At 42.0% G+C, this 27,477-nt stretch overlaps 1 protein-coding gene across 10 annotated transcripts in view; it reads right to left on the bottom strand.

The window, feature by feature from the left end:
* LOC135517279 (histone-lysine N-methyltransferase 2C-like) overlaps positions 1–27,477 on the bottom strand; it is a 118,895-nt gene that overhangs the window by 50,466 nt on the left and 40,952 nt on the right. For 6 of the 10 annotated variants that reach the window (XM_064941433.1, XM_064941427.1, XM_064941428.1 and 3 more), the window contains 9 exons: positions 25,933–26,010; positions 25,341–25,574; positions 19,167–19,289; positions 13,713–13,832; positions 13,441–13,568; positions 8,301–8,511; positions 4,299–4,403; positions 3,767–3,811; positions 2,215–2,352 (listed from right to left, as the gene is read on the bottom strand). In XM_064941433.1, the coding sequence (XP_064797505.1) occupies positions 2,215–2,352; positions 3,767–3,811; positions 4,299–4,403; positions 8,301–8,511; positions 13,441–13,568; positions 13,713–13,832; positions 19,167–19,289; positions 25,341–25,574; positions 25,933–26,010 (1,182 nt within the window). Of the gene's footprint in view, positions 1–2,214; positions 2,353–3,766; positions 3,812–3,977; positions 4,043–4,298; positions 4,404–8,300; positions 8,512–13,440; positions 13,569–13,712; positions 13,833–19,166; positions 19,290–25,340; positions 25,575–25,932; positions 26,011–27,477 lie in introns of those variants that run through there. The other 4 variants (XM_064941431.1, XM_064941436.1, XM_064941429.1 and 1 more) reach the window with 3 other exon arrangements.

Here is a 27,477-nt window from a genome sequence, read left to right as displayed (position 1 = left end):
CTGGCCCACCCGTTCCCCAGACCTGAATCCAATTGAGCACATCTGGGACATCATGTCTCGCTCCATCCACCAACGCCACGTTGCACCACAGACTGTCCAGGAGTTGGCGGATGCTTTAGTCCAGGTCTGGGAGGAGATCCCTCAGGAGACCATCCGCCACCTCATCAGGAGCATGCCCAGGCATTGTAGGGTGGTCATACAGGCACGTGGAGGCCATACACATTACTGAGCCTCATTTGGACTTGTTTTAAGGACGTTGGATCAGCCTGTAGTGTGGTTTTCCACTTTAATTTTGAGTGTGACTCCAAATCCAGACCTCCATGGTTCGATAAATTTGATTTCCATTGATCATTTTTGTGTGATTTTGTTGTCAGCACATTCAACTATGTAAAGAAAAAAGTATTTAATAACAATATTTCATTCATTCAGATCTAGGATGTGTTATTTTAGTGTTCACTTTATATTTTTGAGCAGTGTATATAGGTGTGTATGTGTGTGTGTATATCATCTCAGCAAAAAAATAAATGTCCTCTCACTGTCAACTTAACATGTGTAAATATTTGTATGAACATAACAAGATTCAACAACTGAGACATAAACCGAACAAGTTCTACAGACATGTGACGAACAGAAATTGAATAATGTGTCCCTGAACAAAGGGGGCTTCAAAATAAAAAATAACCGTATCTGGTGTGGCAAGCAGCTGCATTAAGTACTGCAGTGCATCTCCTCCTCATGGACTGTACCAGATTTGCCACTCTTCCACCAAGGCACCTGCAAGTTTCTGGACATTTCTGGGGGGAATGGCCCTAGCCCTCACCCCTGATCCAACAGGTCCCAGACGTGTTCAATGAGATTGAGATCCGGCCTCTTCGCTGGCCATGGCAGAACACTGACATTCCTGTCTTGCAGGAAATCATGCAAAGAACGAGCAGTATGGCTGGTGGCGAATCCGACCATCACCCCGGGTGAGACAAAACAGCGACTCGTCAGTGAAGAGCAGTGACGGTGGCTTTGCGCCCATAGGCGACGTTGTTGCCGGTGATGTCTGGTGAGAACCTGCCTTACAACAGGCCTACCAGCCCTCAGTCCAGCCTCTCTCAGCCGATTGCGGACAGTTTGAGCACTGAAGGAGGGATTCTGGGCTAACTCGGGCAGTTGTTGTTGCCATCCTGTACCTGTCCCGCAGGTGTGATGTTAGGATGTACCAATCCTGCGCAGGTGTTGTTACACGTGGTCTCCGCCACCGCAAGAACAATCAGCTGTCCGTCCTGTCTTCCTGTAGTGCTGTCTTAGGCGTCTCACAGTACGGACATTGCAATGGCCACATCTGCAGTCCTCATGCCTCCTTGCAGCATGCCCAAGGCACAGTCGCAGATGAGCAGGGACCCTGGGCATCTTTCTTTTGGTGTTTTTCAGAGTCAGTAGAAAGACCTCTTAGTATCCTAAGTTTTCATAACTGTGACCTAAATTGCCTACCGTCTGTAAGCTGTTAGTGTCTTAACGACCGTTCCACAGGTGCATGCTCATGAATTGTTTGTTTCATTGAACAAGCATGGGAAACGGTGTTTAAACCCTTTACAATTAAGATCTGTGGAGTTATTTGGATTCTTACAAAGTAACTTGAAAGACAGGTTCCTGAAAAAGGGAAAAGGGATAAATCTCTGCCAAGAAAACAGGGTAGACCTCGCTATTTGTCAACACTTAACTTTACGGGAACATCAGCTAAACTGAGCAAACATTATTTACTTAGCGTTCCATGATTTTGTAATCTGGCATTTGATTCGACCACCATGGCTTCTATATACACTGCAGTTGCTCCATGTGATGGATACTGTACTATACGCAACTCTAGGAAGACATACTTATTTTTCCATTCTTGACTTTTAGGGGCAGTTTCGCCAACTCAGTTTAAGCGTAGTTCTGCCTAAAAGTGAGATTGTTCTTTGCTAATGCTTTAGTCCAGAACTAGGCTTAATCTGCGTCTAGGAAACCAACCCTGAATCCATGTACTGATGTTGACCAGGGAAACCAGGTGGTGTGCAACTCTCTGGCCAATTATACATCAATACATCAGTGAGTGGGAGGAGAAAACGGAGAGAAAACTGAAAACTGACACTGAAGCCCTAGAGATTTACACCTCTGCTCTTCACCAATGACACCGATTAAGCAGCACATCCGGTAGACAGTCAAAATTCAACATGGCCGTCTTACCATCTGCGACCATCTTGTCCAGTTCTGGGCTCAGGATGACATCCAGAGGCTCCTCCTGTAGAGCCCTGGGCCCCCGGCCTGCAGAGCCTTGACAGGACCCAATGGGATCATCAGAGATGGGGGCCATGTCCAGACCAGCTAGGGGATTGCAGAAAAGGTCAAAAGGATGGTGAGGGGAGGGTGGTCACACAGGCGCACACACCCACACAGTCCACTTTTATGTTAAAAATCAACACACTAGCCCCCCCCACCCACCCACCAACCAACCCCCCTAAAAACTGGAAGCTGTCACACCAAAGACTAAATCAGAGTTGACTGGCAATTTATTTTAGAACTGTGTCTGAGTGCTGGGTATTGGAGGAAGAAATAAAAAGAGAAAGAGGAGAGAAAGAAAGCGAGGAGAAAGAGGAAGAGAGGAGAAGGAGAGAGAGCTGATCATTCATGTCATGGTTGTAAAATAAGCTCTCCATGCATTTTCTTCCCCTAACAACATTTTCCAAGAATAGCAATAAACTAATTTGTGTTGCCTGCTCGACAGTGGAAAGATGGGGGGGTTCTTAAAAAATAGTCACACTTTCATCATCGTTCCGATCCTGCCCACATTCAAATAAACGAGGGCTTAATCAATGAAAAAAGTTATGGAAGATTGCAATGATTAATCATCATAACCGCTGTCTAACATCAGAGGGGGTCAGAGGTTCATGCACATTTTACTGTGGCGCACACTCGACTAGTTTGCCATGTTTTTTTTGTCGGAAGAAGCTACTTTGCGTGTGACCTTAAATGAACTGGATATAAGGGAAGAGATGCATTGAGACCACAGATACTGCATATGGCCTGAAAAGAAAGAATAAAGGCTAAAGTAACTTATTGTTTTTATAAAACTAGTCATCTGCTTCAGGGCATTCAGGCGTTCTCGTAAAACACAGTTTGTCCTTAAATAATCTCTCAGACAAATAGAAGGGTGGAAAATTAAAATCACTATACTAAACTGGATAGATAAAATATATTTCTTTGTTTCACAAACTCAAGGCGACAGAGAAAAAAGGAAACCTTGCCGGCTCAATAAATAAAATACTCATTGCTACTCATTGGTAACTGCTCCATGGAATGCAAGAACTGTGAGACATTCAGTTCAAACTTTGTTACATTGTATGACTAGAGGAAGCTCACTTTTTAACCCACACAACTTAAACTCAGCTGTGGTGAAAAGATAGTAAACACTAAAACATATCAAACAAAACCAACTGAATTAAATAAAAACAACATTTGTGAAAAATAAAAATTAATGGGCACCTCTAATAATTGTTTCACCCAATACCACTGAACAGTCCATAGACATGCAGATTGGTGCGTGGTTAGTAACACCGCAGTAGTTAGTCAAAGAGACTGGACAGTGCTACAGTGTGAGAAAGGAGTGGGGTGCACAGACCACAGATCAAGAGAGAAGGAAGGATATGCAAATGCAGTGAGCAGGCTCAGCGTGGGAGAAGTGGAGGGAGGGGGCAGCTCTACTCCTAAGAGGCCAGATGGGCCAAAGGACTTCTCTTACCAAAAGGAGGAGGGCTGTCGACCTGGAAAGGGCATAAATCAAGACCTACAGGAACCCAAAACCAGATTATTATAAACTGAGGGAGAAAAGCAGGTGTAATAAAATGCTAATGATATTGATACTACTTGAAGCAGCTCAATGTGATGCCACACCATCTCGTCATAGTTGTGACATAATACCAACAACCATTATAACACGTCCTAGCACAGACCTGGGTTTGAATAGTATTGGTTCTCTTTCAAATATGCAGGCATCAAGACAGGCCTTTCAAGTAAACTGTTCGAAAGCAAAAATAATGCACACAGAAAGAAGGGTTGGCCAGAGTAGGCACTGCAAACCAAGAGTATTATTCAATGTGCAATACAATACAAGTGAAGGAAAATGCCAAATCATAAGTAAAGATGCAACAGAGAAATTCCATAGGTGTTTGTGTATGGCGTTGACCTTGCTAGTGACAGGAAGAGTGCGTATTTGAGTGGGCAGAGGAGACAGGAAGTGGAGGCTGCCATTTTGGAGGAGGGGTGGGGTCTACCTGAGTCATTCCCCTGCTCCACCAGATCATCCGACAGAATTCCCAGGAGATCTGCATCCGTGCTCAGGACTTCCGGAAGGTCCACTAAGGGATCCTCTGAATTGGCTGGAGAAGGAGATGATATACATACCCCATAATGACAAAGCGAAAAAAGGGTTTTAGAATTTTTTGCAAAAGTATTAAAAATAAAAACATAAATACCTTATTAACATAAGTATTCAGACCCTTTGCTATAAGACTCGAAAATGAGCTAAGGTGCATCCTGTTTCCATTGATTATCCTTGAGATGTTTCTACAACTTGATTGATCTCGCCATCACGGTTGACAACTCCATTGTGTCCTCCTCCCAGAGCGCTAAGAACCTTGGCGTGATCCTGGACAACACCCTGTCGTTCTCAACTAACATCATAGCGGTGGCCCGTTCCTGTAGGTTCATGCTCTACAACATCCGCAGAGTACGACCCTGCCTCACACAGGAAGCGGCGCAGGTCCTAATCCAGGCACTTGTCATCTCCCGTCTGGATTACTGCAACTCGCTGTTGGTTGGGCTCCCTGCCTGTGCCATTAAACCCCTACAACTCATCCAGAACGCCGCAGCCCGTCTGGTGTTCAACCTTCCCAAGTTCTCTCACGTCACCCCGCTCCTCTGCTCTCTCCACTGGCTTCCAGTTGAAGCTCGCATCCGCTACAAGACCATGGTGCTTGCCTACGGAGCTGTGAGGGGAACGGCACCGCAGTACCTCCAGGCTCTGATCAGGCCCTACACCCAAACAAGGGCACTGCGTTCATCCACCTCTGGCCTGCTCGCCTCCCTACCACTGAGGAAGTACAGTTCCCGCTCAGCCCAGTCAAAACTGTTCGCTGCTCTGGCCCCCAATGGTGGAACAAACTCCCTCACGACGCCAGGACAGCGGAGTCAATCACCACCTTCCGGAGACACCTGAAACCCCACCTCTTCAAGGAATACCTAGGATAGGATAAGTAATCCTTCTCACCCCCCCCTTAAATGATTTAGATGCACTATTGTAAAGTGGCTGTTCCACTGGATGTCAGAAGGTGAATTCACCAATTTGTAAGTCGCTCTGGATAAAAGCGTCTGCTAAATGACTTAAATGTAATGTAAATGTAAATTGAAGTCCACCTGTGGTGAATTCAATTGATTGGACATGATTTGGAAAGGCGGTGCATATCAGAGCAAAAATCAAGCCATGAGGTCAAAGGAATTGTCTGTCGAGCTCTAAGATGGGATTGTGTCGAGGCACAGATCTGGGGAAGGGTACCAAAACATTTCTGTAGCATTGAAAGTCTCCAAGAACACTGTGGCCTCCAAGCTCTTCCTAGAGCTTGGCGCCCAGCCAAACTGAGGGTGGCCTTGGAGGGCGGCCTTGGTCGGGGAGGCTACCAAGAACACGATGGTCACTCTGACAGAGCTCCAGAGTTCCTCTGTGGAGATGGGAGAACCTTCTAGAAGGACAACCATTTCTGCAGCACTCCACCAATCAGGCCTTTATGGTAGAGTGGCCAGACGGATGTCCCTCAGTAAAAGGCACAAGACAGGCACCTAAAGGACTCTCAAACCATGAGAAACAAGATTCTCTGGTCTGATGAAACCAAGATTGAACTCTTTGGTTTGAATGCCAAGTGTCACGTTTGGAGTAAACCTGGCGCTATCCCTATTGTGAAGCATGGTTTTAGGAGCATCATGCTGTGGGGATGTTTTCAGCAGCAGGGACTGGGAGACTAGTCAGGATCGAGGGAAAGATGAACGGAGCAAAGTACAGAGATCCTTGATGAAAACCTGCTCCAGAGTGCTCAGGACCTCAGTCTGGGGTGAAGGTTCACCTTCCAACAGGACAACGACCCTAAGCATAGAGCCAAGACAACGCAGGAGTGGCTTCGGCACAAGTCTCTGAATGTCCTTGAGTGGTCCAGCCAGAGTCAGGACTTGAACACAATAGAACATCTCTGGAGAGACTTGAAAATAGCTGTGCAGCAATGCTCCCCATCCAACCTGACAGAGTTTGAGAGGCTCTACAGAGAAGAATGGGAGAAATTATATGTGTGCAAAGGTAGATGTAATCGCTGCCAAAGGTGCTTCAACAAAGTACTGAGTAAAGGATCTGAATACTTCTGTAAATGTGATTTTTTTTTTATACATTTGTACAAATTAAACAGTTTCTTTGTCATTATGGGTATAGATTGATGAGAAAAAAAAACAATTTAATCAATTTTGGAATAAGGCTGTAACGTAACATTTGGAAAAAGTCAAGGCGTCTGAATACTTTCCAAATGCACTGTGGAAAAAGTCAAGGGGTCTGAATACTTTCCAAATGCACTGTTCTAAGAGAACTAACACTGTCCAAGGACCATATTCAAACTAAAAGCTGGTGAATGTCTTCAAAACAAGCAAATCTTCCGAGTGATTAGTGTGCTTCCCTCTGCAACAAATGACGGCAGGTAGCCTCGTGGTTAGAGCATTGGACTAGTAACCAGAAGGTTGCGAGATCGAATCCCCGATCTGACAAGGTTAAAATCTGTCGTTCTGCCCCTGAACAAGGTAGTTAACCCACAGTTCCTAGGCCGTCATTGAAAATAAGAATTTGTTCTTAACTGACTTGCCTAGTTAAATAAAAGTGAAATAAAAATGACCAAAGAGGGAATTTTAGCAGAGTGGACGAGTGGGAGGACAAATTGCGTTCTGAAGGATACTAGAGCAGGGGTCTTCAACGTTTTCAGGCATGAGAGCTACTTTTAAAACATGTCGCAAGCTTCTCATCTTTGGATAGCTTTCAAATAGGCACATTCTACTTCTACCCTGCAACTCTTCCCCGGGTCCTTGGTGTCAATATAATGGTTAATAAACAGTATTTGGCATGACAGGGCCCATAACATTTTATTTTGTATTTTCCCAAATTCTGTATTGACAAAAAAACCAATTTGAAGACTCCGAAGAATTAGTAATGACATCACTATGCACCAATGATATGACCACTGTTTCGTTGATTGACTGAATTTTAACCCAATGACCACTGATCGTCTTGAAATCTAGCTGGGTAGATAGCCAATGAGCTGAGGTAAACGGCAATATGTAATGGTTATTTGTTGGATGACCAACCCATGTAGTAAACTCCGGCGTAAAGAGAGCCATTCGCTATTGATGTTTTATACTGGAAGAAGCAACACATATTACACACATCATTGTTTTGGTAAACGCACAGATTCAGCTGTTTACATATCAATCAGTATGGCGACTAAGTCAGGGAAAGCTAAATCTAAATCTAGATATACACACAATTTTAGAATAAATTGATCGGGAAAGTGAGACAGAAATTGTTGTAGGACGATTAATTTAGCGATTCCCAAGTGGAGGAATATTTTTTGAATGGAGAGGACATAGTTTTGGACTGGTAAGTTCTTCTCATGCAAATGTCCTATGCGTGTTCCCAGTAGGCAACTTGCAGCACTTTTCATAGCGTGTTGGAGTAGAGTGTAAATGACTGTATATGTGGAAAAGATGACTTAAGATGAACAGACAGGATTGAAGGTTGATGGGGGATGGTGGAATAAACTTGATGGGGGATGGTGGAATAAACTTGATGGGGGATGGTGGAATAAACCATGTGAATTTACAACTTTTGACAACAAAAAACTTGGGGAAAAACTTAAGGGAAATAGTACTGTTCATCTAGAGGAGGAGGGGGACCCAAACTAATACAAGGCCACTTTTTTTACATTCTGGGTTTGTTAGAAAGATGGCATTGAGACTGGGTTGATTGAGAGTCCATTGTGTATAAAAGAGAAAGCAAAAAAACATATTGGAGAAACACATTTTCTCTGCATGTAGAATAAAATGAACTTTTAGGAGAGGAGAGTCAACATGACAGCTCACCTCTGAGGAAGAACCTCTGTGTGTGTATGTGTGTGTGTGAGAATGTGTCGGTGTGTGTGTAAGACAGGGAAAGTGACAGCTCGAGAAAGTGTGCAAGAGAGATGTGAACATACGCAGTCCTCCTCCTTTGCTGGAGATGGGTATGGTGGTCAAGGTAGTGCTGAGCAGCGGGTCTGAAGAGGGGTCCAGAAAGCTGGCGTTGACGCTGCGGGGTTTGGTCTCTGCATGGGCCCCTGAGATCTCCTCACAGAGCCCTGTGGTCACCAGGCCTGCCTGCCTGCTCTGCTTGCTCTTGTCCAGCAGCTCCTTTCCAAAGAAAGCCTCCTGGTAACATACCACACAGTCAATGAGAAATTGACCATGAGATACAGAGAACACATTCATTAGCACAACACACATCTTTCACACCCAAAATACATGACATGAAGCAAGTTTGTCTCTTTGGCTATAGCAGCAAAGGCAGCCTAATTCTTCTCTTTTGCAATTAATTGGTCTTTGGACAAATCAGATCAAATCTTCGGCCAATAATTGGGCAATTTATGAGAATTGGGATGCCAGTATAAACGCAGCCCTGGAGACAGAAGGTGGAATCTAGTTATGAATTCTAGATTTGAATGGAAATGAATAAGGGTTCAGTTCATAGTAATTCAACTCAAATACAGTATTTGAAAATACAATGCATACTGAACATTAAGTAAAGCTACTAATAAACCAAAGGCTTATCAGGCTACGCTACTGCTAACCCAATAATTAATTGAATGGGTCTCCAGGCCCAGATTCCAGTGTGTTTTGTATTTGTTTTGTTTTTTCTCAGTGTTGCAGCACTCTATAGGCCCTAGTGTTATCCAGACGCACACAGAAATAGTGAGGTGTGTATACAGTTGAAGTCGGAACTTTAACCAGGGCAAGGTGACCGGAAACATGACTGAATACAAACAGTAGAGAGACAACGTAGAGTCACAATTCAACGGCTCAGACAAGAGGTATGTGGCAGGGTCTACAGTCAATCACAGATTACAAAAAGAAAACCAGCCCTGTCACGGACCAGGATGTCTTGCTCCCAGGCAGACTAAATCACTTTTTTGCCCGCTTTGTGGACAATATAGTGCCACTGACATGGCCCGCAAACAAAACCTGCGGACTCTCCTTCACTGCAGCCGACGTGAGTAAAACATTTAAACGTGTTAACCCTCGCAAGGCTGCAGGCCCAGACGTTCATCGACGACAGCTCAGCATTTAACACCATAGTACCCTCCAAACTCGTCATCAAGCTCCAGACCCTGGGTCTCGACCCCGCCCTGTGCAACTGGGTACTGCACTTCCTGACGGGCCGCCCCCAGCTGGTGAGGGTAGGTAACAACATCTCCACCCTGCTGATCCTCAACACTGGGGCCCCACAAGGGTGCGTTCTGAGCCCTCTCCTGTACTCCCTGTTAACCCACGACTGCGTGGCCATGCACGCCTCCAACTCAATCATCAAGTTTGTGGACAACACTACAGTGGTAGGTTTGATTATCAACAACGACAAGATGGCCTACATGGAGGAGGTGAGGGCCCTCGGAGTGTGGTGTCAGGAAAATAACTCATAACCTCACACTCAACGTCAACAAAACAAAAGAGATGATTGTGGACTTCAGGATACAGCAGAGGGAGCACCCCCCTATCCACATCGATGGGACAGTAGTGGAGAGGGTAGTAAGTTTTAACGTCACGAACAAACTGAATTGGTCCACCCACACAGACAGCGTCGTGAAGAAGGCGAAGCAGCGCCTCTTCAACCTCAGGAGGCTGAAGAAATTCGGCTTGTCACCAAAAGCACTCACAAACTTCAACAGATGCACAATCGAGAGCATCCTGTCGGGCTGTATCACCGCCTGGTACGGTAACTGCTCCGCCCACAACCGTAAGGCTCTCCAGAGGGTAGTGAAGTCTGCACAACGCATCACCAGGGGAAAACTACCTGCCCTCCAGGACACCTACACCACCCGATGTCACAGGAAGGCCATAAAAATCATCAAGGACAACAACCACCCGAGCCACTGCCAGTTCACCCCGCTATCATCCAGAAGGCGAGGTCAGTACAGGTGCATCAAAGCAGGGACCGAGAGACTGAAAAACAGCTTCTATCTCAAGGCCATCAGACTGTTAAACAGCCACCACTAACATTGAGTGGCTGCTGCCAACACACTGACTCAACTCCAGACACTTTAATAATGGGAATTGATGGAAATTGATGTAAAATATATATCACTAGCCACTTTAAACAATGCTACTTAATATGTTTACATACACAACATTTCTCATCTATATATGTATATACTGTACTCTATATCATCTACTGCATCTTTATGTAATACATGTATCACTAGCAACTTTAAACTATGCCACTTTGTTTACATACATACACTACATTACACATTATTGGGGCGGCAGGGTAGCCTAGTGGTTAGAGCATTGGACTAGTAACCGGAAGGTTGCAAGTTCAAACCCCCGAGCTGACAAGGTACAAATCTGTCGTTCTGCCGCTGAACAGAACCACTGTTCCAAGGCCGTCATTGAAAATAAGAATTTGTTCTTTACTGACTTGCCTAGTTAAATAAAGGTTAAACAAATATATATACTGTACTTGATACCATCTACTACATCTTGCCTATGCTGTTCTCTACCATCACTCATTCATATATCTTTATGTTCATATTCTTTATTCCTTTACACTTGTGTGTATAAGGTAGTAGTTGTGGAATTGTTAGGTTAGACTACTCATTGGTTATTACTGCATTGTCAGAACTAGAAGCACAAGCATTTCGCTACACTCGCATTAACATCTGCTAACCATGTGAATGTGACAAATAAATTTGATTTGAAGTTTACATACACCTTAACCAAATGGATTTAAACTCAGTATTTCACAATCCTTGACATTTAATCCTAGTAAAAATTCCCTGTCTTAGGTCAGTTAGGATCAACACTTTATTTTAAGAATGTGAAATATATACCTTGACTCCAATACCTTGACTTTGTCAATACCTTGATGTCTTGAATATGTCCACAATTTTCCTCCCTCATGATGGCATCTATTTTGTGAAGTGCACGAGTCCCTCCTGCAGCAAAGCAACCCCCTAACATGATGCTGCCACCCCAGTGCTTCACGGTTGGGATGTTTTTCTTCGGCTTGCAAGCCTCCCCATTTTTACTCCAAACATAACAATGGTCATTATGGCCAAACTGTTATATTTTTTTGCTTCATCAGTTGCAAACTGTAGTCTGGCTTTTTTATGGTGGTTTTGGAGCAGTGGCTTCTTCATTACTGAGCGGCCTTTCAGGTTATGTCGATATAGGACTCGTCTTACTGTGGATATAGATACTTTTGTACCGGTTTCCTCCAGCATCTTCACAAGGTCCTTTGCTGTTGTTCTGGGATTGATTTGCACTTTTCACACCAAAGTACGTTCATCTCTAGGAGACAGAGCGCTTCTCTTTCCTGAGTGGTATGACGGCTGCGTGGTCCCATGGCGTTTATACTTACATACTATTGTTTGTACAGATGAACATGGTGTCTTCAGGGATTTGGAAATTGCTCCAAAGGATGAACCAAGCCTGTGGAGATTAACAATTTTTTTTCTGAGGTCTGATTTCTTTAGAGTTTCTCATCATGTCAAGCAAAGAGGCACTGAGTTTGAAGGTAGGCCTTGAAATACATCTACCTGGTACACCTCCAATTGACACAAATTATGTCAATTAGCCTATCAGAAGCTCCTAAAGCCAGGACATGATTTTCTGGAATTTTCCAAGCTGTTTAAAGGCAGTCAACTTAGTGTATGTAAACTTCTGACCCACTGGAATTGTGATACAGTGAATTATAAGTCAAATAATCTGTCTGTAAACAATTGTTGGAAAAATGACTTGTGTCATGCACAAAGTAGGTGTCCTAACAGACTTGCCAAAACTATAGTTTGTTAACAAGAAGTTTGTGGAGTGGTTGTAAAACGAGTTTTAATGACTCCAACCTAAGTGTATGTAAACTTCCGACTTCAACTGTATCTAGATTCCTACTGTACAGTGACCAATTGGAATCTAATGTGACATGGCAAGAGCTACATTCATTGTTTTTCTCTCTCACACACACACACACACACACACACACACACACACACACACACACACACACACACGACTAGAATCACTGATATAGCAACTCTTTTTGTATAAACTTAGTGGCTGTACAAATCAATGTCTTGGATAGAATGTGATTCCGATATGAGAATTGCCCTAAAACTGTACAAAGCCATACAAATAAACAGACATGGGTAGACACAACCTCACAGAAAGCCTGAACTCAGTGGCGACGTTGTACCGCTGGCTGGGCCGCTACGTGTTTAAGTCACTAGTGCTTCCAACATGTCTAACGGCTCCAAAACGATCAATGTGACTGCTCCCTGCTGTGGTAAAACATTAAAAAGGCTAATGTGCCGGGTATTTAAATAATTGATTAAAGTCGTTCCTCTGGTGAGGAACTTTAAATAAAAATTTTAAGCGCGGCGTACAAGAAAGCCCAAAGTGACAGCTGGTGCGCTTAACGCATGGCTGCTCCCCCGAACATGCCGGGTCTTTTGAAGGTGTGGCGTGGCACAGAGGGGGCAACGTCTCTGAGAGAACTTTCGCTTCAGGGATTTTTTTAAATATCATGACGGTAATACATCTGAGAAGGGGGCAACATGCAACTTATGAAGTGCTGGTTGAAATGGGTGGTGAAAGAAAGTTGCTACTGGTAAATGCTTGGTAGATGTCTTATAGAATATGCACTATTCTAATGTGGTACAAGAACATGATTTGGGACGATGACGTATTTGGTAAAATGGTTCATACAGATGTGGGATTTTAAATTTGATCAGTATTATTGTAGCAACATAATCATGCCGCAACAATTTTAAAGTTTAGTCCATAATGTTGCTTGATTGGTAGTTAGGCTACATGAAACTGGCAATACTGTTAATATAACCAACTGTGTGTTAGTGCAAGTTTTCAGTTAATTTATGTAAATCATGAAGCTCATCTGCATTGCAGGAAATTCTCAAATCAAATCAAGATCCTACATCTGTACAAAGACAATCAAGCACCTCAGTGTGATTAGGTGATTTTATGCATATTGTACCGGTGACCTTTTCCTATAAATCGATCAATAAGACCGTGTATGATAACAGAATCAAAATGAACATTTTAGACCAATACTGATATCATTAGTGTACATGTCACCTGCAGGTACGAAGGGAACTCCTCTTCCAGTTTGGTTCTCTTTTTGCGGTATCTTTTCTTGACCTTTTCCAGACATTCAGACACAGATGGGGTCTCCTCCGCTTGAGTACTCTCCGTCTTGTTCCACCCTGCAACACACAGACAAGAGGTCACAACCTCAAAGTAACAGTCAGGGAAATGCCTTATTACTGGGTTAAGTGTTGGATTTGATAGTCTGCCTGGAGTGTCAGATGGGTGGGACTTACACTTTAGGGACTATTCCATTTGCTTACCTTCTTCTTTGCACATTGGGTTCTCAGGTAACAATCCTGTTGAGTATTTCCTGGATAGGGATCGCTTGGCTTTCCCTTGTCCCGTCCGGCTTCTCTGGCGGACCATAAACCCTCCAATACCTTGCCGGGAGACAAGTGGGAGGGAGGAGATATATGACAGCAATTTATGTCACCGGGGCCCTAATTATGTCAGACAGATGAGGGTCTTACAGTCCAATCTCTGGCATTAATCTTAATTACTCAGTGACCTATGAGCACAGAGCCTGAGGGGAGATGTGAGTGAGCGAGAGACTTTCACTCTGGTCAATACACAATGACAGAGTGCATGAGTGAGAGACCAAGTCGCTTGGGATAAAAGTGTCTGCTAAATGGCATATTATTATATTATATATTAAAATGTGTGAGAGAGCAAACGTAAGAGAATGAGTGAGTAAGAGTGTTTGGGGAACTTATCTCCTAGCCACTAGACCGAGAGACTGTGAGAGTGTGAGAGAGAAAGAAGGGAGCATTTCGGGTGAGCATATTTCTGGATAGCTTTGGTACTGAGAGAGAAGCCCCTATGGTCTGGAAGCAGACAAACAGAGCCTTCCAGCCTTCCTTAAGCTGCCTCAGTGCAAGAGAGGGGAGACTTGATGATTTATATGCAGGGAAAAGCGAGGAAACAGCCGTTTGAATTCAGAGTTGCCAGGATACCGCCCCCTTATGAGAAGTCCAACTCAGAGCATTCAATGGATAACCAACTCTCGTCATCTGTGCTAAATAAGAACACCAAGATATGAGATGCTATTACCACCAGTAAGGCACCATACACTAGACTTAAAATAGCCAAATTACAAAACATACAACATCATGTAGCCTAGCGGTTAAGAGCGATGGGCCAGTAACCAAAAGGTCGCTGGTTCAACCCCCCGAGATTACTAGATGAAAAATCTGCCGATGTGCCCTTGAGCAAGGCACATAACCCTAATTGCTCCTGTAAGTCGCTCTGGATAAGAGTATCTGCTAAATGACTAAAACTTACATTTTAACACCATTGAAAAACTACTTTAATCTTGCAATGAACAACTTCATTAAACATTATTTAAGACAATTATCATATGAAAGAGGTTCACAATCAAGTAACAGCGCCACAGTATACCCCATAATAATATCTTTGTAATCCACCTTAAATGACGCAGTAAACATACGTTATTTGTGTGATACTGGTATGTTATTTGTGAGAATGTCTGCAGCCACTTGCCTCTGTTCACTAGAGCAGGGTGGAAATAAAATGTCTCCACTGTGACAGTTCATAACAAGTGACCTGGCAAACAGGAGAGACACACCCCTTCTCCATCTCTCCCCACCAGTTCTCCTTCACTCCCGCCCCGTCAAACCGAGCTACTTGACATGGGCGAGAGCTTGTGGCTCTCTCTGTACAAACATTCATGCATGCTTACACATACGCTGCATTTTAACAGACAGCCCAATTCTGATATTTGTTCCCACTAATTGGTCTTTTGACTGCTGTGAGGAGATATGATTTGATTGGTAAAAATACTTTGGAATGTGCACAAACGTCCGACTTCAACTGTATATACACACACACAAAGTTGAAGTCAGAAGTTTACATACACCTTAGCCAAATACATTTACACTCAATTCTTCACAATTCCTGACATTTAATCAGAGTAAAAATTCCCCGTTTTAGGTCAGTTAGGATCAACACTTTATTTTAAGAATGTAAAATGTCAGAAAAATAGTTGAGAGCATGATTTATTTCAGCTTCTATTTCACATTCCCAGAAGGTCAGAAGTTGACACACTCAATTAGCATTTGGTAGTATTGCCTTTAAAGTGTTTAACTTGGGTCAAATGTTTTGGTTAGCCTTCTAGAAGCTTCCCACAAAAAGTTGGGTGAATTTTGGCCCATTCTTGCTGACAGAGCTGGTGTAACAGTCAGGTTTGTAGGCCTCCTTGTTCGCACACACTTTTTCAGTTCTGCTCACAGATTTTCTATAGGATTGAGGTAAGGGCTTTGTGATGGCCATTCCAATACCTTGACTTTGTTGTCCTCAAGCTATTTTGCCACAACTTTGGAAGTATGCTTGGGGTCATTGTCCATTTGGAAGACCCATTTGCGACCAAGCTTCAACTTCCTGACTGATGTTACTTCAATATATCCACAATTTTCCTCTCTCATGATGGCATCTATTTTGTTAGGTGCACCAGTCCCTCCTGCAGCAAAGCACCCTCACAACATGATACTGCCACCACCGTGCTTCACGGTTGAGATGGTGTTTTTTGGCTTGCAAGCCTCCCCCTTTTTCCTAACAACATAACGATGGTCATTATGGCCAAACAGTTATTTTTTGTTTCATCAGACCAGAGGACATTTCTCCAAAAAGTACGATCTTTGTCCCCATGTGCAGTTGAAAACCATAGTCTGGCTTTTTTATGGAAGTTTTCCTTGCTGAGCGGCCTTTCAGGCTATGTCGATATAGGACTCGTTTTACTGTGGATATAGATACTTTTGTACCCGTTTAATCCAGCATCTTCACAAGGTCCCTTTCTGTTGTTCTGGGATTGTTTTGCACTTTTCGCACCAAAGTACGTTCATCTCTAGGAGACAACGCTTCTCCTTCCTGAGCGGTAAGATGGCTGCGTGGTCCCATGGCGTTTATACTTGCGTACTATTGTTTGTACAGATGAACGTGGTACCTTCAGGCGTATTGGAAATTGCTCCCAAGGATGAACCAGACTTGTGAAGGTCTACAATATTTTTCTGAGGACTTGGCTGATTTCTTTTGATTTTCCCATGATTTCAAGCAAAAAGGCACTGAGTTTGAAGGTAGGCCTTGAAATACATCCACAGATACACCTCCAATGGACTCAAATTATGTCAATTAGCCTATCAGAAGCTTCTAAAGCCATTACATAATTTTCTGGAATTTTCCAAGCTGTTAAAATGCACAATCAACTTAGTGTATATGTAAACTTATGACCCACAATTATGATACAGTGATAAGTGAAATAATCTGTCTGCAAACAATTGTTGGAAAAATTACTTGTGTCATGCACAAAGCAGATGTCCGAACCAACTTGCTAAAACTATAGTTTGTTAACAAGAAATTTGTGGAGTGGTTGAAAAACAACTTTTTGTATCCAAATCCGACTTTAAACTTCTTCACAACAGTATCTCGGACCTGCCTGATGTGTTCCTTGTTCTTCATGATGCTCTCTGAGCTTTTAACGGACCTCTGAGACTATCACAGTGCAGGTGCTTTTATACGGAGACTTGATTACACACAGGTGGATTGTATTTATCATCATTAGTCATTTAGGTCAACATTGGATCATTCAGAGATCCTCACTGAACTTCTGGAGAGAGTTTGCTGCACTGAAAGTAAAGGGGCTGAATAATTTTGCACGCCCAATTTCTCAGTTTTTGATTTGTTAAAAATGTTTGAAATATCCAATAAATGTCGTTCCACTTCATGATTGTGTCCCACTTGTTGTTGATTCTTCACAAAAAAATACAGTTTTATATCTTTATGTTTGAAGCCTGAAATGTGGCAAAAGGTCGCAAAGTTCAAGGGGGCCGAATACTTTCGCAAGGCACTGTATATGAGTCAATGTTATTTTTCCGGAGGACTCTTTCACATTCAGTGGGAGAGCTTCAAAGGGCCAATTCGCAGTTGAAACAAAGAGGACACCCCACCTCTGTTTTGGTAAAAGAAAACTGAGAGATGGGTCTGGAGAAATCTAACCACTCTCAAATTCATAGACAGATATGGATGGAAGGATTGACCATCCATGATAGAACATTTTTCGTTTTAACAATGTTTTGAGGCTATAGGTTTTTTACAATTACCATGTTTTACTCCAATTACCATGGAGTAAAATAATCTTACATTTTAGATTGTGCTGGTCTGTGTCAGGTCATGAGATATTTATAAGTTATATTCTTCAAGAATCCATGGGCATACATAACATTTTTAAGTCCAAAAATGCAAGTTTTGCACATTTAAAGTGGAACTATCAGCGTTTTTAACTACTTGCAGATAAGAAACAGACAATCATAATATCAGTCAAAAATATCTAATTCTCAGTTTATGCTACAAAACCAACTTCATGAGGTTTTAAAATAGGTTATATTTTACTCAACATTCCATGACGTACACTAAAGTATTGTTGCCATCACTAACACAGACAGGCTGCTGCCTACATACAGACTTGAAACTGTAATAATATTGAAATCTTTGCATTTCTCATCTCACATGTATATACTGTATTTTATACCATCATGCCTATGCCGCTCTGTAATTGCTCATCCATATATTTATATGTATATATTCCTATTCCATTCCTTAGATTTGTGTGTATTAGTTAGTTGTTGTGGAAATGTTAGATGACATGTTAGATATTGCTCCACTGTTGGAACTAGAAGCACAAGTATTTCACTTCACTCGCAATAACATCTGCTAACCATGTGAATGTGACCAATAACATTTGATTTGACAGAATAGATGGATGCAGTTCAATGCATGATTAAAATAATTCACCAATACATTTCTTGATAGTCCATAAAATATTGCTACCAGCTGGCTCGGTACCATTGTTTGCAACCTCCACTCCGGATGCACAGTTTCAATGACTAAATATTTATGGACAAAAACAGACAAACGTTACTAAGGCTATGGTAGCGTATCTATTTATGTAGCAAGCTAAAAACCCAGATAACTACGCTAGCTAGATGCTCGGAGGACATTATATCAATGGAGGAGTGGGTGAGTAACTGACCTCGTATCATTTTTTTGTGTGGCTACACAGCTAGAGATACATGTGTCATTTGATTAGCTTGCAAGAAATGTGAATCGCTTTGCTAGCTATCTATGCTGAACGACTGTTATCCAGTTAGCATATCTCAAGTTTGCAAATTCACTCTGGCTAGCAATCTAACCCGATTTCAGAGCACTTGTCTGAGTGTGCCAGAGCGCAGAATAAGTCTGCTCCCTCCATCCCTCCCTCTGCATCTCACATAAGTCTGCTCCCTCCCTCCCTCCCTCTGCATCTCACATAAGTCTGCTCCCTCCCTCCCTCCCTCCCTCTGCATCTCCCATAAGTCTGCTCCCTCCCTCCGCATCTCCCATAAGTCTGCTCCCTCCCTCCCATAAGTCTGCTCCCTCCCTCCCATAAGTCTGCTCCCTCCCTCCCATAAGTCTGCTCCCTCCCTCCCTCCGCATCCCCCTCTCATCCTACCGCAGTCATCCACCACTCTCCTTCCCTCTCGCTCTCCCCCTGTCCATTCATCTTCTCTTTTCTCCTAATGGGGCTAAACATAAGATGTTCCTGCTGTTGTAAGATAAGCTTCATCTTGCCCGATCTGAACCTCAACCCATAGGAGTTCAGAGACAAAACTGATCCAGGGTCTGATCCTTTGTCAAACAGACAAAGTTTTGAATGTTAAACATACCGGGCCGGTAAGGTTTCCTCTTCCTTTTCTTGTTGCCGTCGGCCCCCTTTGCGTCGTCGTCGACAGGCTCCCGTTCCGGACTGGAGTCCGACTTCAAGTCACAGTCCATCAGGAGATCCCCTTCTGGAATGGAACACAACCATGTCACTAAAACCAGGACACAGACCATGAAGACGTTCATTAGGACACCCAACAGAAAACACTTTTTCTAAACTACAATTAGAATTTCTTGATAATCCCTCTACTTCTCCCATTTGGTTCTTGATGAACATGACCCAGCCCTGCACATATTAGTGACCCACAAAACCCTCAATGTATCTTTGATGGGAGGTCTGCCATCTTGGTGGGCCTGGTGTCAGAGTAAGACCTCTGGATGAGGAGCCACATCGGTACATTAGTGTTGGAATTCTAAATTAACCACTTAAGACTATTTTAGGAGATAACCATCTTAGAGATAACACTTTAGTATTTCTCAGATTATAAATGCAAATGGCATCTTCAGGATTAATAAGGATCGGACCCTTTTTTTCAATTTTCGCATAAAATGACATACCCAAATCTAACTGCATGTAGCTAAGCTTACTGGACCTGAAGCAAGGATATGCATATTCTTGGTACCATTTGAAAGGAAACACTTGGAAGTTTATGGAAATTTGAAATGAATCTAGGAGAATATAACATAATAGATCTGGTAAAATACAAAAAAATAAAAATATTTTTTTTGTCCCATCATCTTTGAAATGCAAGAGAAACGCCATCATATAATATTGCAGTTTAGACTAAGTTTATATTTTGGCCAATAGATGGCAGCAGTGTGTCTGCAAAGTTTCAGATTGATCCAGTGAAGCATTGCAATACTGGACAATATTTTGTATCAAGTCTGCCCAAATGTGCCGAATTGGTCAATTGATACATTTTCAAGTCCATAACTATTGAGAACATACAAAAATGATATGGTACTAGAAAATAAGTTTACACACTCCCAGGAATGTCATAAATTATTTGTCATTAGCTTATACACAAACTTTCACACATCTAGATGGCAGGGCGGGGTGGGTGTGGAGCCAGAGACAGCAGGACTTCAAACTGTAGAAGCCATTTCCTACATTTGAATATAAAAATAGATTTGATCAAACAAAACTATGCTACATTTTATCTCTGGGACCTTCAGGATTTACTGAATAAGATAACTGAATATAAGTACATTATTTACCTTGAGGTGAATGTATCAAACCAGTTGCCGTGATAAGTGTTTTGTTGTTGTGCACTCTCCAAACAATAGCATGGTATTCACTGTAATAGCTACTGTAAATTAAACAGTGCAGTTAGATGAACACGAATTTAAGTTTTCTGCTCATATAAGACATGTCTATCTAATCACGTTAGCTCAACCGTCCCGGTATAGGGACACTGATCCCGTAAAGGTTTTAATGATCGATATATATCCTTTACATACAGTGGTTGCTCCACTAAAAGTTTTGCGATTATGCTGCAGGACAGTCATTTGTGGTTTAGTGCGTCATCACTTCATTGCTCCAGACCAGCGCAAGGGGGAGTTAGAGCACTGATTATGCTTTTGGGTCCTACTGTGTCCCTAACTGACAATGAATGGGCTACATAAACATAAATAGGAACTGATAATTGTGCACAACTTCAGTATTACTTACTAAGACTGTTGTTACAAGGTTTTTTTAGGATTACTTCGCTCTAACTGTAGTACTGTAACCCACTCCCGACCGGTCACGGTGTACAGCGCCTGAGTGGCACAACGGTCTAAGACACTGCATAGCAGTACAAGCTGTGTTGCTACAGATGCTGGTTCAATACCCGTGCTGGCCTCGACTGGGAGACCTATGAGATGACTGTAGGTTTTTGGTTCCGCTCCCTCTAAAAACAGAAATAATTCTAAATAACAAACAAGGCTTTATTTAGACATTAGTAACAATGTCTCACCCCATGTTCAAGAATGGCTTTTTTCCCTCGCTCGTTTTACATTATTTGAAAACAAAATCTACAAAATCTAACTATTTTTTTAAACAAAGCCCCTTGGATATTCTCACAAATATATTATTAACCCTGTTATTAGCAGAACAATATGTATTGGTCATGGCTCTTGAGTGGCGCACAATGGGATAGCCTTGCAGTTCTCCAGCTGTATCCACTGAAAGCACGCAAGGCACGAGGGCAGGGGGCATGGGATGGTCCGCAGATCCACGCACAGAAGACGGACCTAGCCCATGGGGGAGGGGGGATGTACCTCCGCTGACTAGGGAAACATTCCCGTTGTTCTTAGTGCCAGTCTGCACGTTCAAACTAAAACAATGTAACTAATAATGGCATCTTTATGCTTTCGTTAAAATAATTATAAAATACTCTTTCAAAAATGCAGATGTGTTTAGTTATGGATCCATAACAAATTATTATGGGAATAAATATCACTGAATTACAAATATTGGAACAAAGTTGTCTAATGAAGGTTAACAAATTGTTGCTGACTGGAAAATACTCCTTCAAACATAGTCACATTGTCCAGCGCCATTATGGCTATTAGTAGGTAGATGGACAATAGACTTGCCTAGAAGGAGATAGGGGGAGAATTCTATCGTCAAATATATTTCTTAGTTAGGTTGGCTGTATCACAACCGGCCGTGATTGGTTGCAATTTCAGTTTAATCCACCAGAAAAGACAAAACAAATAATACAACAAAAAGTATTATTAGGAATCCCATTTGATCGTGATTGGGAGTCCTATAGGGTGGCACACAATTGTCCCAGCGTTTCTCTCACTCTAAAAACAGAAATAAATATTTTGGCCTTTACAAATATTATTTTGGCCTTTATTCAGATTACAATGCTCACTTTTGTTTTTTTGAAAACAAAATCACCTCCAAAATATCATTATATATTATCAGGTTGATGGCACAGTCATATAGCTAGCACCTACATAAAGCTGAGTGACTCACTCATTCATGGCTTTGGATCAAAATAAACAAGTACCAATATTCTTTCTGATAGTCTTAATAAAGAAATGTTTTGGTTATCCTGACCTGGACACCATGTACAGTATGATAATAGCCATTTATGGGCTATTAGCAGGACAATATACCTTTTCCAACACTTCTCTGTATTTTGATACTTTGTGGATGGGGGCTCCCAAGTGGATGGGGGCTCCCTCAGTGCAAAATTCTAAAGATGCAGTTTCGACACCCATGCCAGTCGCCACCGGGAGACCCATGAAGCGGCTTTTGGTTTTAATTTAGAATCCTCCAATCCTCTATATGCAGTTATTGGCAGAGAGTCATGTCATATTTTTCGATATACTGTTGGCCTACCGTAGGAGACGTGTCTCACTAGTGTTAAGTAATGTTCTGTTAATAGTGGTGTAGGTCTTATTTATTTAAAGAGCACATTGAAGTTCGAAGCAATAGGATTTGAAGCAATAGCCTACAACTATTTTAGCACAGTTTTGCGCTGCTCTGAGACAAGCATGGGGACAGGTCTTGATAAATCAATTTGATTTTAATCTCCGTTTGGAAATTGGTTAGACTACAATTCTACAATTAGGGTGTAGAAATGTTATGCTCTTAGTGTAACCTTAATTTAACTAGGCAAGTCAGTTAAGAACAAATTCTTATTTACAAAGACAGCCTACTCCTTCCTCCCCACCGGGGAATTGAACCCCGTTCTCCCGCAAGACACAGGGATTATTTAGCTAAATAGCCCAGTATGTAGCCTACTACCGACCGTGACGTTGTACAGCACCATATTTTCCGTTCCATCCTAACAGAAATCCAGAGGCTTTTTAGTTTTTCTTGAAATAGAAACACCATAATATTAATGAAATTAACCTCCTGTGACTAGGGGGCAGTATTTTCATTTTTGGAAAAATAACGTTCCCAAAGTAAACGGGATATTTTGTCAGGACAAGATGCTAGAATATGGATATAATTGACAGCTTAGGATAAAAAACAATCTAAAGTTTTCAAAACTATAAAAATATTGTCTGTGAGTATAACAGAACTGATATTGCAGGCGAAACCCTGAGAAGAATCCAATCCGGAAGTGCCTCATGTTTTGAAAGCGCTGCGTTCCAATGCATCCCTATTGAGCAATGAATGGGCTATCAACCAGATTACTTTTTCTACATATTCCCCAAGGTGTTTACAGCATTGTGACGTAGTTGTACGCATTTATGTTGAAGAATACCCGTAAGCGGCTACATTGTGTAAGTTGTCACCTGATGGCTCTCAGAGTGATTCTCGCGTAAAATACAGAGGAAGCCATTTTTCCAATTGGTCCTACTGAAAAACCCGGTGGATATATTATCGAATAGATATTTGAATAACACCTTGAGGATTGATTATAAACAATGTTTGCCATGTTTCTGTCGATATTATGGAGCGAATTTGGAATATTTTTCGGCATTTTCGTGACTGCAATTTCCGGTCGATTTCTCAGCCAAACGTGAAGAACAAACGGAGCTATTTCGCATACAAAAATAATATTTTGGGAAAAAAGGAACATTGGCTATCTAACTGGGAGTCTCGTGAGGGAAAACATCCGAAGCTCATCAAAGGTAAACAATTTAATTTGATTGCTTTTCTGATTTGTGACCAAGTTACCTGCTGCTAGCTGGACATAATGCTATGCTAGGCTATCGATAAACTTACACAAATGCTTGTCTTGCTTTGGCTATAAAGCATATTTTGAAAATCTGAGATGACAGGGTGATTAACAAAATGCTAAGCCGTGTCTCAATATATTTCACTTGTGATTTTCATGAATAGGAATATTTTCTAGTAATATTTATGTCTGTTGCATTATGCTAATTAGTGTCAGTCGATGATTACGCTCCCGGACCCGGGATGGGGTGTCACTAGAGGTTAAGCAACATTTCTTAAAAATTTGTCCCATATACTATGTTCTTACAAAAAAAACGTTTTTAAATTCTCTATAACAGCCACTATTGAAGGCTATCAAATGCTTCTCAAAGATGCCCTCTGGTGGTCAAATTAGCACTAACTAGCATTAATGGTATCAGTGGTTGGTACTTGCCATAGAATTCTGCAGTACGCTGCAACTTTTAAAGGACAAACCACTATATGGGACATGCAAAAATGTACATACTGTATGTATGCATGATTAGTCGAAGGCTGACTTTTTCGTTCATATTTCACATTTTTCTAAATGCCATGAGGTGGTACATCTACAGTGGTTGGCTATAACACCTACAGACATAACAAAATAGTCCCTAGTACCTGATCACAACCACAGTTCACAGTAAATACTGAGATACTTCTTCACACTTCAAAACAAGGTTAATGTAATCTATCTATATTTATGTGCATTGTTATAAACCCGTGTACGGTCATGGCAACATAGTTTTATGTGATTTGTAAAGCAGCCACTGAAAATATCCCTCTTGGCATGGCTTGAAAATGTGCCCGCTACGTGAGTTAAATATAGAGGACCAAATATAGCGTGAGCGGGAAAGGGTTAATTTCTCATCATTAGCCCTTGCTTGCACTGGGAGCCAGGTTCTGATGGATGGGCTGGGGATTAATTCAGTTAGCCCCGGCCAGCTTCCTCTCATCACCAAAATGCCAATTGAGGTATAATTTGCTGACTGCTGTTTTCAAAAGCCTTTCTTCTCTCTCCAAGTCATATTCATTATATGCCTGCCCTCATTCCCCACCTTTCCTCCTCCGTTTCCCTCCTCATTCCATCTCTTTCCCACAAATAGGTTCCAGTGCAAAGTCAAGCATTACTAAATTCGTTTGCCTTTACGTTTTCTGTGCATCTAAATCTTGAGATGAAGGGAACATTGCTTCCTGGCAAACATCGGTCTTTCCTTTTGACCGTTCTGATTAAATGGAAACGAGGGAAGTATGTATGCAGATACCCTCCTGTGTCATACCAAGAAAATCTAACTGAAAAGTCTATCCTTAGAAAATAGCCCAGATATTCCGGTCCTGGCCAATGTGGAAGAGAAAACCTGAGCTTTACATCCTAGTTCAAATATATCAATCTCCAAAAAAAAGCCATTAATGGGTTTATTTGAACAAGCCTATTTATTTTTTTACTTTGTAACTTTTTAGCTGAGGATGGAGCCCCCGGATTCCTCAAGGCGGAATACCCCCAGCCAACCCATAGTGAACACCTAGAAGTCTTTACCTCCAAGGTCGTCCATGTACCCGTCCCCGTCCTGGGACAGCTCTGAGTAGTGGGGGTACGGTGGGGTCTGGAGCACAGCCACGCTGTTCTGGTTGATGATCTTCAGCTTGAGCTTGGGTTTGGGCCGCCTGTTCTGCCCTCGGCGGGATGAGGAGGGCACTGCCAGGCTCTCCAGCTGGCACAGGCCAGACTCGGTCAGACACACCCCATCCTGGGTGTATGTCTTCTGGAATTCTGGAGGTATGGAGGAGGGGTTAATTAGTCAATCTACCAAGCCTGTTTACAAGTATGAAATGTAGCTCTCGAGGACTACCCTGTATTGTGAACACAAGTTTGTTTGTTGTACTAGACAGATACAAAATGCAATACTCATGAGTGATACACTTTTCCCTGCAGTCTCCCATGTACATGTCTAAAACCATATGTGACCATCTGTTTACAAATACTGAAATACTTGTGTCCACATAACGTGGATATTACGTTAGCGAGTCCAACACTCAACGAGCGACAACATTTAAAGAAAATAATGATTAATTTGAGTTATACCACTTGATAAATGGCACTGTGATTTATCAGGGAAGTGCTGTTTTACCTGGCTCTCTCGTTTTAGACACAATCTGGGCCACCATCGGGGCCTCGCAGCCGTCAGATAGGAAGGCCTCCACTTTGCCTGCATGACAAATATGCAAAATGTCAAAGGATTGAGGATTTAGATTTCAGTGCATTGAAGTCATATACAGCAGTAATATGGAGATGAAACAAATAAATGCTTCAAACATCAAACACTTGATTTCACCGCTGCCACCAAATGTAAAGAATACATCCTTAATTTTTTATATATTATAAAATAATTTAATTGAGATTTAATTCATTAATTTTATTATTTAAATAAAACTCCACCTCCCTCCCTTTTTCCATCACTCCCTCTATTTTCTCGGAGGTAAAATCTGTTCCCAATTTCAAGAATTATCTGATAGAATGAGTGAGCAAACAGGCTGCAGCTTGAATTTTAAATCTAGCCATCTGCTGTTGTAATTTGGTTGAGGCTGGTCCCCTTAATAAAAAAAGAGGATGACTTTGGGCTAATTGAGTGGAGCTGGTTGCATTCATTGCGATGAGCTTGGTAACACTGTACACTACATTTAAGGCCTTACCCAGGATATACAACTAAGCTGTGTTTGAATACCTATACTAACATACTGTATACTAAAGACTTAATGAGTATACACTACATACAATTAGTTTATTTTAGTATACAGTAAAAAAAAAACGGTATACTTTTAGTTGAGTGTACTAGATCCTCTCCTGTTTACCGGAAGTTGATGCTGTTGCTATGCAACTTGTTGCTAGCATAAACCGGCTTGTGGGAAGTAACAAATTTCTCTTAAAGGACCAGGGCACAAATAAATCGTTATTTAGCCATCTTACATATAAAACCTTAATTGTTCATCAAAAATTGTGAATAATTCACCTTAGGTTAATGAGAAGGTTGTGCATAATTGCACACCCACCTCACTCAGGTACTTTGCTATATCACATGAGACATTGTCCGTAAGCTTGAGTTCATTTGCACACAAAGAAATTATACAACGATGGAAAGACCTGTGTTGTCCTTGTTAATTCAGACAGAGACCCTGTAATCCTAGATTCAGATCATTCAGGCGAGAAAAAACATCACCCAGATAGGCCAGTCGTGTGAGAAACTCGTCATCATGCAAGCAGTCAGACAAGTGAAAATTATGGTCAGTAAAGAAAACTTTAAGCTTGTCTCTCAATATTGTAAAAAACGCGCCAATACTTTGCCCCTTGATAACCAGCGCACTTCTGTATATTGTAAAAGCGTTACATGGTCGCTGCCCATATCATTGCATAATGCAGAAAAGTTCATGGGCCTTGCTTTAACATAGTTAACCATTTTCACTGTAGTGTCCAAAACGTCTTTCAAGCTATCAAGCATTCCCTTGGCAGCAAGAGCCTCTCGGTGGATGCTGCAGTATACCCAAGTGGCATCGGGAGCAACTGCTTGCACGTGCGTTACCAATCCATTATGTCTCCGTCATGGCTTTTGCGTCATTAGTACAGATACCCACTAATCCACTATGTCTCCATCATGGCTATTGCAACATCAGTACAGATA

The sequence above is a fragment of the Oncorhynchus masou genome, chromosome 28 (genome assembly GCF_036934945.1).
Source record: "Oncorhynchus masou masou isolate Uvic2021 chromosome 28, UVic_Omas_1.1, whole genome shotgun sequence".
NCBI lineage: Eukaryota > Metazoa > Chordata > Actinopteri > Salmoniformes > Salmonidae > Oncorhynchus > Oncorhynchus masou.
The sequence above is the reverse complement of the archived record's forward strand: the minus strand, read 5'-3'. Positions and strand labels throughout refer to the sequence as shown.